Source organism: Macaca mulatta, chromosome 1 (assembly GCF_049350105.2).
Source record: "Macaca mulatta isolate MMU2019108-1 chromosome 1, T2T-MMU8v2.0, whole genome shotgun sequence".
In the NCBI taxonomy this organism is placed as follows: domain Eukaryota; kingdom Metazoa; phylum Chordata; class Mammalia; order Primates; family Cercopithecidae; genus Macaca; species Macaca mulatta.
Window position 1 is genome coordinate 131,591,445 of NC_133406.1, and position 11,844 is coordinate 131,603,288.

An 11,844-nucleotide genomic window follows, 5' to 3' on the forward strand; every position below is an offset into this window, starting at 1 on the left:
GCGCCCAGCCTAAATTTATTTTTTAATTAATTTTTTTGGAGACAAGGTCTTGCTCTGTCACCCAGGCTGGAGTGCAGTGGTGCGATCTCAGCTCACTGCAACCTCTGCCTCCCAGGCTAAGGTGATCCTCCCACCTCAGCCTCGTGAGTGGCTGGAACTACAGGTGCATGCCACCATGACCAGCTAACTTTTGTATTTTTTTGTAGAGACAGGGTCTAGCCATGTTGCCCAGGCTGGTCTCGAACTCCTGGACTCAAGCAATCCACCCGCCTCGGCCTCCCAAAGTATTGGGATTACAGGCATAAGCCACCATGTGCAACCTGAAAAGTTGTTCTAACTGCAGCCTCTCATGCACTGAATGACAGAATACATTCTCATGCCCATTACACCTTCCAGGGAGCATCTTAAGCATAGAGTTAGGATACTAGATGCTACAAATAAGGAACAAATCAAATAGTATGTATAACTCAGTACAAACCCAGGAGACATTCTCAGATGTCCTAAAATTTATCTCACACAATAAATGCCAGACTATGTCAAAAGCAGGCATGTATTGATTTGTTAATATTGACTGTTTCTCTGTGTTAAGGCAATACCTCATTTATCCACATAATGCCTCATTTATTGATGGAACAATATCTTCTGAAAGAACGAATTCAAATAAAGTTTGTTCATTCAAGTGCTAAGCTTTAAAAATTTTAGTTTTCACTAGTGGAAATCTTCCCAAAATATATTACACACTTCTGGGCCCCAGGAAACACATAGTACTTTGTAAACATAGTTCTTTTATTATATATTTTTAATATAATATATATTATATGTAATATTAATATATTAAATATATTAAATAATAATGTTACTTTATTGTTAGTCAAGGTCATCCCCATGATCATGACTGTGTCATACACAAACTGCCTTAGAACCTCCTGGACCTGTAAGTGTGAAGGACTATTCCAATGGCACTTAACCCTGACTGCATAGTAGAATCAACTGGGGAGCTTTTACAAACTATTCATATCCAAATTCTATTCCCAGCAACTCCAATTGGTCTTAAGTGGGACCTGGGTATTGGGGTTTTATAAAAGCTCCCCAGATGCTCTTAATGTGCATCCAAGATTAAAAAACACTGCATGGTTCTCCCCTGCATTAAATGCCTAACTGCCTAACTCAGAACTGCTATGCTTTTGAAAGTGTTTTTTCTCTCTTCTCCCACTCTCAACTATCTTGTCCTCATAATCACTTCTAATGTACCATTCACATTTAATTACAGTTGTCAAAAGAGAAGCCAAATCATCAAGTTTGTTATCATTGACCTTAATTTAACATAACTATAAGAGAGTGCGGGCCTGAAAGAATAGCTTTATTTTTTTTTTTCCTGTGGAATGGAGTGCATCAACTTGGGGATAGCTCCTTTTCTTCCTATTCAGAAGCTTTTTTAAACTTAGAATGACATAACTGACTGTGAGATAAAGTAGACATTATTGTAGTTGTCGACATTTTCTTTGGCTTTAAGCATTGGAATTAGGCAAACTTGAGCAGCTTGAATCTCAGCTCTACTGCTTATTATCAGTGTGCCCTTGGGAAAATTATTTAACTTCTCTGAGCTTCAGTTTTCTTATCTAAAAAAAGAGATAATAGAACCCACCTCACTGAGTTGTCATGAGATTTAAATGAAATAACATACTTATAGCGCCAGAGACATAGTAGGTCTTCATTAAGTGTTAGTTTCATTAATTGTTAGTGTCCATCCCCGAGACACATAGATATTTCTAAATAGAGGAGTCAACCTCCACGTGTGTATGTGGTTATCGCTCTGATAAGAATGAAAATGGAAAAATATCTAAACATATATTCAGAACTAGAAATATCCTGTCTTTATCTTAAAAAAATGGCGGCTCCCACCAAGCCTAGGACATGAGACATGATGTAAAGAAGAGGCAGTTATCTGTACGCACAGTTAGAGCTGTGTACAACTCAAACCAGATCTTAGAATTTTCACAGCTTTACAAAGGAAAAAGAAAAAACTAATTAATGAAAGATCTGGAATAGAAACCAGGCCTCCTAATTTTCCAAAAAGTGCTTTTTGCAATACACAATATCTCGCTTCACTATCAGTATTATTCAAACTCATGAGAATGTTCAACTCAATGCTTTCATTTAGACCAGGCTTTCATTTTCATATTTTCCCAGAGTATTCAGAAACATTGTCAGTGAATGTCTCCCTTATAGCAGTCACTGCTGCAAGTCCTACAGCAATCTCACTCTTGTTTACATACCAGTTTTCAGGGTCACTGTTGAAGATGATTTGCTAGATCCAGCATCATTACTTGCTGAAACTGAAATCAAGTATTCAGTTCCACATTGGAGGGAAGAGATGGTGCAGGAACTGAAAGCTGTGCTGCAGGTCAGCTCTGAAGAGTCACTCAAAGCCATCACAGTATAATTGAAAGCTCCTTCTGCCAGTGCCCATGAAAAAGATGCCTTCAGAGCTCCACTATCGAAAGAGACTTGAATGTTGGCAGGGGCCCGAGGACCTACATTTTTGAGAAACAATTAAGATTTTGTAGTAGCCTTACAAACTAAGTAAGAGTTGGCATAACAGTGTTGCAGAGACTGGAGGATAAGATACCCAGTAGTTGGATAATTACCAAGTGTCCAAAGCATAAAATTGGGATTTAGGATGATGCCTGGGAACTGGTAATACATCTGCTACTATGCAAACTCATAATAAACTGTGTGGCATTGGCCATATTGTTTACCCTTTTTTGTAATTTAATTTTTTCTCATATATAAATAGATCTAACAAGATCCATGTCTAACACCTATAGGTGATAAAAGACATATTTTGAATGGATTAAGGCATTATTTAATAAGTAGTTAAAATAATTAAATGAAATTATTAATGGGAAGAACTAAAAGGGCCACGTGGGTATGTTATTATTAAGTGAAAGGTCAAATATCTTCTGTTATTGATCAATGAAACTGAACATATCCCTTCTTTACTTTTGACATCTGCTACAACTTTTACTGCAATAGCTTTTCGGTCATAATCGTTTCTAGAGGAGCAGATTTTCTTTCCATTCACCATCAAAAGGAAGGAAGGAAGGTATCAAGTGTGATGCATACCTATTAAGGCAGTCTTTTAGTGTCTCCAAAACACTTAACCCTACATTCTTGTACATATGCCTTCCTTTCTTAAGACTTACCACATTAAAAAGCATAAGGAGGTGTCCTGGCCTGGGGAGGGAAGAAATTGGCCTCAGTTCTTTGGAATCTGTGCTGTAATAATGCCCAAGCAGCAGGCCTTAGGAAACTGCTTAAACAGTCTGTGAGCAGAGACCAGCATCCTCTGGACATGCCTGGGGCAAACAGGGAAGGCCTTTTTTTTTTTTTTTTTGAGACGGGGTCTCGCTCTGTTGTCCAGGCTGGAGTGCAGTGGCACAATCTCCGCTCACTGCAACCTCTGCCTCCCGGGTTCACGCCATTCTCCTGCCTCAGCCTCCTGAGTAGCTGGGACTACAGGCGCCTGCCACCACGCCCAGCTAATTTTTTGTATTTTAAGTAGAGACGAGGTCTCACCATGTTAGCCAGGATGGTCTCAATCTCCTGACCTCGTGATCCACCTGCCTCGGCCTCCCAAAGTGCTGTGATTACAGGTGTGAGCCACCACGTCCAGCTGGGAAGGCCTCTTTGAGGACATGAGGACCTAACTCATTCTCTGTAAGGCAGGCACCTGCCATGTTTTTCCCGTGGGCCATCTCGACAGGCCCCTTCCCACTACATGGTCAGCTTGTCTGCAGAGGCAGGTCTGCTTTAGGGAAGTGCTGGGCCCAAGGCTGGTAGGGGTAGCCTGCAGTGTTTTAGGGCAACTTGCTTTTCCCACAGGGAGCATGGGAGAACTAGGAAAAATAGGTAAAGTAGTGAGAGCCTGTAATGAGTTGACTTGGGTTCCCTCCCAGTTCATATGTTGAAGTTCTTACCCATAGTACCCTCAGAATGTCGCTTTATTTGGAAATAGGGTCATAGCAGATGTAATCAGGTAAGATGCAATCATTAGGGTGGGCCCTCATCCAATATGGCTGATTTCCTTATAAAAAGAAGAAATTTGGACACAGATAAACATATATAGGAAAAATTCCATGTGAATGTGAAGATAACCATCTACAAGCCAAGGAGAGAGGCCTGGAACAGACTCTTCCTCACATCCCCCCGAAGGAACCAACCTAGCCGACACCTTGATTTCAGACTTCGTAGCCTTCAGAACCAGGAAACCAAACATTGCTATTGTTCAAGCCACCCAGTTTGTGGTTCCAGCAGCCCGAGGAAACTAATCCAGAGGCGAAATCTAAACTCTGTAGAGCTTTGTAAAACATGGGTAAACCTATGAAGGGGAAGTCTTTAAGAAGCAAGTTATTCTAGGGGATGCTGTCTCAGTGCCCCAGCCTGATGAAGATGCTCCCTCCTGTGCCTCGCTGTGTTTGCAGCCTTCTGCCAAAGCACTGATCAGGTGAAACTGGAAACGCTGACTCACCACTGGTCTCTCCTTTGACATAATCCATTCTTTGAACGGAGGGATCATGCTTTATTTGCTTTTGTATTCCCATCAGCTAACCTATGCCCAGCACACAGTGGGCCCTTAACAAATGTGGAAAGAAAAAAGCAGTGTGAAAGGGAAAGGAAAGGGAAGGATGGGAAGGGAAGATAAGGGAAGGAGGGAAGAAGGAAAGCCAGCCAGCCTAGGAAAAGGCCCAAGGAGACTGACTTGTCACAGACATCCTGACTCACCAAGCCTGTCATGAATCACCTCAGGGCTATTATTATACAACCTTCCTAGGGAAATAGTACAAAAGGCGGCAAACCCCTCTCTTCTCCCTACATTCTGCCTTGGCCCATAGACTACGGGGCTTCCATTCCCCTCCAAACTTAGGGAAAGTTGGAGAGAACATTTCTGGTTTCTTTCCTTCCTTTCCTGCGTCCTTCCCAAGTGGTGAAACAGCTAATCTGGTTGGTGAGAGTCTTGTGTCTATTTAGGTTACATTGCCAGTGGATGGCTTACTCTGCCTCAAGAAAAGAAAACACACACACTCTCTCTCTCTTTCTCTCTCTCTCTCTCTCTCTCTCTCTCTCTCTCGGCTCACTCCAGCAGCTCAATTTGGACCTCCAGTTGTAATGCTGCAGGGTATCCTCTGCTTGGGGGACCTCTGGGTGGGACGGTGAGAAAACGCACAGCAAGCTCCAGCTTCTTCCCACAGCTGGAGGAGCAGTAGTGGGAAGCCCCATGCTGACTTCAGGCCCAAGCTGAGGCCTTTGGGAAACAGATCTGAAACACTAATTCCACTGCAGGATCCTTACAGCATCCTGTGCCTGCAGAAACCTTGCTCTGCTTGCTGCCATATCTCTAGAACAATGCCAGCTCAAAGTTGGCACACTGTCACTCAGTATCTGCAGAACAAATGAATTCCTATTTGGCCCAATTCTTATACTAATTGGCCTGAACCCAGAAAGGGACAAGGGGTGATGGGTAAACCTAACAAGAATCACCTTCTTCTGTGTGATGTCGAATGTGAATGCTGAAATTGAGTTGGATATTAGAGGGTGGTGCCATGCTGTGTGCATTCTGAGTAGCATTTCTTTATCCATGCAGGAAGCGTTTAAACTACCGAGGAGGAATAGACAAGGCACTATAAATAACTTCATAATAAATTTAAATAGCTGCTGCCAGCTGCTCTGTACTTGTCATGTAACATTACTCTTGATGGCTGCAACGCACAGCCCCCCACGTTAATCAAAAGTAAAATTGTTCGAGGCTGAGCTGAGAAGTTCTTACTTGTTCTTTGATTGCAGGTGGAGTCGTCCCCAGGGATTCCGTTGGCATTCCATGCATAGGCCTTTATGGTGTAGAGAGTCCCGGCTTCTAAACTGGTGAATGTCAAGGAGGTGTTTGTAGTATTCTCTTTCCATATACTCCCCAAGCCATTGGCTTGCATAATGGACACAGAGAATCCAATTGCCATATATACAGCTTCCCACTGCACAAGAATGGAGTCTGAACTTGGAGAGCTTACTTCAAGAATTGGTGCAGCCAACACTAAAAAAATAAAAACATGCATTTGTGTTACCAAAGTCCAATAGAGGATAATTCAAATTTAGAAGCAAGTAAATTGATATCCATAATATACAATAATTATTTACTTTATAAGAGCATTCACAACAAAGTTTCATTAAACAATTGCTATTTAAGTGTATACTAACCATAAATAACTTGGCAGAGGAATGGGAAACAGAGAAACGCTAAATATCAGACACTACTTTTAACTGAAGTTGGTCAGAAATTAGATCAAACATTCCTATAATCATAATATAAATCAATGGGAAAATGAGGGGTTACACTATTTTAACGTGCACATAACTTTTCAGAAATATGCCTAGGTACAAATTTATCAAATCAATTTCAGTAATGCTGATGACAAACTCCAAATGCTTTTATTTGTTTTGTTAACATATATGCCATATGGTCAGAGTGCAGCAAAATCCCTTCTCTGTGTTCTTCATTTGGCATGTTAAAACCAGAAATCCCTATTTCAGAGATTTAAAAGCTGGGATGCTTTTAAAGATGCCCAGAAATGGGCTTTATTTTCCAAAGCAAAGCATCTGGCATTTAAATGCCACCTCCTCCACAGATAGCTGAATTCTCAAACAGCATCATTTGGTAGCTTTCACTTCTGGGCCTTGAATTGTAGGCACTCATGTGACACCAAATCACATTCTGCATTTGCAGCACCAGAATAACTGATCCAAGTCACAAGCAAACACTCAACGGAGGATGAGCATCCATCAAGCTACCTGTCTTTGCCTGCTTTGGAGGTGATGCCTGGCTTCTCCCAGCAGCACTGATGGATCTGATGGTGATTTCGTACAAGGTTGCAGCCTTTAGTCCCGTCACAGTGCCTGGGGAATTGGCCACCATTGTTTCAATGACTGTGTCCCCGTCTTCAGCTGTGAGGAGGTAACTGGTGGCACCCGGCACTGTAGCCCATTCTACAGTGATACTGTTGCTGATTTTTGAATATGCCTGATCAATAGTGGGTATTTCAGGAGCTGAAAGAGGTTTTAGAGTTGTACATTAGCCAAGATACCTACAAGGATGACTTCTTTCATCATTTTATTCTTCAAGCTAAATCATTCTTATGCTTTCCTTCAGACATAAGCTTTGCCCTTATTATCCAGATCAAGGAAAAACAGAGAAAAAGAAAGACAAAGCTACTCTCCAGAAGAGATCCAGAAAGCTCAAACCTCTCACTCGGGGATGGTATTTCAAAGTTTTCCCCAGGTGCCTGTGGGGTAATTTGCACTTTTTGTACTTTTAAAAGAGCTAAATAAGAATGGGAAGTAATTACGGGAAAGAACTCTGGGAAGACAGAGAGAATAATTGAGAGGCTTTCTTCCAGAGGATTCTACTCCAGTTGGGCATTCTGTGAATTTTGTAGGCTGCTTTGCCATTGATCTCCCCTCTGGGTCCCACAGCCATCCCACTGCCTCCAGCTGGACTCATCTCCATTCCTCCTGCCTGTGCCCCATGGCTGTGGTCACTCTCTCATGCACTTTGCACGTTTTCCAGATAACATTTAATCCAATGGAGGAAGGAGGGAGGATCGAGTTCTTTGTTATAATTACTCCATAGCACTTTCTTTCATATTATCAGAGTGGAATAATTCTCAGATTCTTCCATACAAAATAAAAGTAAACTTTATTCTCCCTTTCTCTATCACAATATCTGCCTCAGCATAAGAATGCGATGGGCCAGGCTATGGTTTGCCAGGGAGATATGAATGCTTATGTCATGGGTTTACACAAGGCATTCCTACACTCAGGAGTATGGAGTAGGAGCTATAGCACAGTCCTCAGATTGACTACTTTACAAAATTCCATAGACGCAAAAATGTCTCGGATATAGGAGATCCAAGTGGAAGAAAAGGTCAAACAAAAATAGCTGGGCTTTATTTGCAACTGGCACTTGGCCTTTCAGGTTTAATGTACTCCACTTGCTGGGTAAAATCACTATATGTCAAATATAGGGAATTTGACAAAACTAAAACTAAAGGGAAGACAAACAAGCAGAACTATAGGGCAAAGAGGGAGAAGGAGTAAAGACAGGTGATTCTCCAGTATCAGCTCCCCTTCTCCCAGAGCCAAGTCCCTATGTGCACGATGCAGACAACTTTCTCTTTCTGTACCAATAGCCCAGAGAGTTAGCTTTGGCAGCATCTCAGAAATAACCATGCTGCAAAAATGAACAAAGTCTCCTCTGTGCCCTGGCCAGACATTCCTTGAACATCACCCAGGATAGTCTCTTTTGCCATTGAAAGAAAATTATGACAGTTATATACACTGGGGGAAAGTCTCAGTTATATACACTGGGGGAAAGTCTCAGTTATATACACTGGGGGAAAGTCTCAGTTATATACACTGGGGGAAAATCTCAGTTATATACACTGGGGGAAAGTCTCAGTTATATACACTGGGGGAAAGTCTCAGTTATATACACTGGGGGAAAGTCTCAGGCCTGCTTGTCATAGCCACTTGCCAGTGGAAGCCAATTCCATAGGAAAGGGCTACGTTCCGTCTCTCTCCTGCAGAACGGAAAATCCCAGCAGGGGCTCCCTCTTCCAACACACACACACACACACACACACACACACACACACACACACACACCCCTCTTCTGCTCCCCCAGCTAATGATCCTGTGCTATATGCCTTCTTTCCTCTAGTTTTCTGGTATCTCTCAACATCTTCTGTTTCCTCTGTCCCCACCGTTAATCTTATCTCCTATGTTACCAGTTCTGTTCATTGGAATGAACTAACTTCCTGGGAAAATGACAACCAAACTAGCCACAGACACAGGAGGCCGGATCATGCATTCACGGAGTGGTTTGAAAGGCATCTAAAAGGCTAGCATGACACAGACCCTCTCCCCACAGGCCTGTCACAGGGCCCGAGGGCTTCACAAAACTGGTCTCATGGAATTGATCTAGGAGAGGCACATTTGCTTGGAAGTCATAATGCAGGAAGCCAGTATCACAGAATGAAACTCAGGGTTGTGTAGTGGGAAAATAGCAAAGGGTTTGGATTCAGGAGCTCTGGGTTTGAGCCCTGGCCCTGCTATTTACTTTTGTGTGTGAAGGCATGCAAGTCATTGTACCTCTTCTAGACTTGTTACCTTCCTTGACAAATACGGATTATTAATACCTACATATTAGGATTTACTTTGAAATTTAAAATACCTGCATTTTAGGATTGTTGTAAAGATTAAATGAAATAGTGTGTGTTAGGGCACTTGGAAAGTGTGTGTGTGTATGTTTGTGTATGAGCCAAGACAAGTAAATTTTGATGGGTTTGGAAAAGCCAGACCATATGGCACCGCTGTGGAGAGGTCCTGTGAAAATGGGATTCTGAGGAGTGTGGGGCAAACACAGGCTGGAGAGACAGATTGTCTGTTTTACTCCTGGTTTTAGGGCAGGCTCTGACCAGCATCAACAATGAAAGAAGATCAACCCCTATGTAGTATGTTGCCCTTTAATAGATGAGAAACTTGAGTGTAAAGTCCATAAAGTAGCAGCAGTTCCTTACTCTTCCTTAATTCTATGGTTAGCCCACTGACTGGACTGATGAAAGAGAAAACTTTATTCCCTAGATGTACAACCAACCACTCTGATCAGTCAAAAATGAAACCCCTTGGTTCTCAGCGTCTGTGCATTCCACCAGCTCAAAGAGATCTAAATTAGCCCATGAGGCCCCAGTGACCAGACACAGATACACAGCAATACCAGAGCCCAAAGAGAATCAAAATACACACACAAAAAATAAAACCTTCTATACAGTGTAGCTAATACACATTCCATCTAATGAAAAGCCAGGACTCAATTAGGAATTGAGTCAATTAGCAGCAGCATCACTAGCTTAGCCTGACCCACCATTTCTCTAGAATAGGGCAGATGCTGTGAGGACCAAAAAGGGTCCTGTTCTGAGGGCTTGATGTGTCCTGGGTGTGCTGGGACCTTGTAAGAGACGGCAGAGTTAGATTTAGTCCACCCAAAGGCCACTTATTTAAAAAGCCACTTTGTGTATAGCCAAACAGTCCTTCCTATAGTTTCCTGGCTAATCCTAAAGATCTCTCAAGAATAAGACAAGTAAATAAGAATAAAGCAAGAAATAATAATTTTTTAAAGAGATGGGGTGTTGCTATGTTGCCCAGGCTGGTATTGAAATCCTGGGCTCAAGCAATCAATCCTCCCATCTTGGCTTCCCAAAGTGCTGAGATTATAGGCATGAGCCTTGGTACCTGGCCAGGAAATAGAAGTTTTTAAAAACTTACTGTATATGTATGAATTTTATGAAATTTCATGGCTCAGACATGCATCTATATCAAATTTTTTAACTGTCTTGATTTCACTTCTTTTTCTGTAGTGTAGACAAAATAATAAATGCAAATTTTTCTAATTTATGTCGAATCACTATGAGAGTTTATTGGTGATATGGTTGATATTATGTGGTTCCTAGAGATAAGCTAAATCCTCCTAAAAATAAATTTCCATTCCAGGTATTTAGATTTCTAGCACAAATGAGCTAGGAAGGGCCTCTAGATAAATTATTTTTGCCTTCAGTTATCTACTTAAGAAAGATGGAGATCAAATATTTTTAAAAGAGGGCCCCCTTTCAGCCCTGAGTGACTGATGTCTATATTTTAAATATGCAATATTAGAAGTATAAAATCCTTTTTAAAGCAGGGAATATTGCCAATTTAATCAAAGATAGCATTTCTCATTTTTCCTCTAATTCCCCGGAACATAAACAAGAACATTTATATAAATTAGACTCTGTACAATATCTTAGCTAGAATGATGATCGTTGTAATATTTCACACATGGCTAACTGTATATGAGAAAATGCATGCCTACATGACTCTATACATTACAGTACCCAGCAAGAACACTTTCTGAAGATTTGTCTTTCAAGTTCAATCCATTTATTTGTCTTACCAATTATCAACTCCCCAGGACCCAGTATAGTGCTTAGCACCCAGTGTGAGTGCTCAGAAAATATTGAATTTTTTTTTCTCATAGAGCCTTTAGATTTCAGGGTAGCCCGTAAATTAACAATGGAAATTAAAATCAAATACAAAGAGGAAAAACTTTCATGTCAGAAAATTGTACCTGATTTTGCTGAAGCAACCTGAAAAGGAAAGTTTAGAAAATTAGAACCATACAGAAAAACACCACTTGGACAAACGTAAAACAGGAATAAAAGCGGTAATAAATTAATCACAACATTTTTATACCTAATGTGAGCAGTCTTTCGATCCATACAAGTATTTCTCTACACAAATCGTTTCCCAGCACCCCAATCTACCGGAAAGCAACTCTAAATGGAATTTTGAGGCTGGAGGCAGATCCCGTTACTATTTCATTTCTTTCCCCTTTGAATCTGCCTATTGAACTAAGTCAGTAGCTGCTGACAGATTTTTCAGAAATCTTTGTTCTTAAAATATAATGATAATCTTGTTTTCTTTCTCTAGTATATGGCATTAAATTTCAAACACGCAAACATATACAACCTGGGTACGAACTTTTGAAAAGTATTTCGATTTCTATCTCCCCATTCCCCAACTCCTCAAAAAAAAAAAAAAAAAAGGAGAGAAAAATAATGTCTTTCTTTTTCCCCTAAATAGTTGCGGGCAGTCGGAATGATGAACTCACCATTTTCATACAGATAAGAAGGAATCCAATCAAAGTCAAACATGTCTCCCGTCCACCAGCCATCCTGTTGGACATAGTACTCACATGGC

The 11,844-nt window shown here is 41.1% G+C and overlaps 1 protein-coding gene across 1 annotated transcript in view; it reads right to left on the reverse strand.

Moving 5' to 3' along the window:
- The window catches only part of FNDC7 (fibronectin type III domain containing 7), a 29,221-nt gene extending 17,377 nt beyond the window's left edge, over nt 1-11,844 (reverse strand). Inside the window, exons 1-5 of the mRNA XM_077952254.1 lie at nt 11,756-11,844; nt 11,213-11,231; nt 6,844-7,098; nt 5,828-6,088; nt 2,277-2,534 (exon numbers count right to left, since the gene is read on the reverse strand). Coding sequence (XP_077808380.1) covers nt 2,277-2,534; nt 5,828-6,088; nt 6,844-7,098; nt 11,213-11,231; nt 11,756-11,830 — 868 coding nt within the window. The 5' untranslated portion in view covers nt 11,831-11,844. The remainder of the gene's footprint in view (nt 1-2,276; nt 2,535-5,827; nt 6,089-6,843; nt 7,099-11,212; nt 11,232-11,755) is intronic.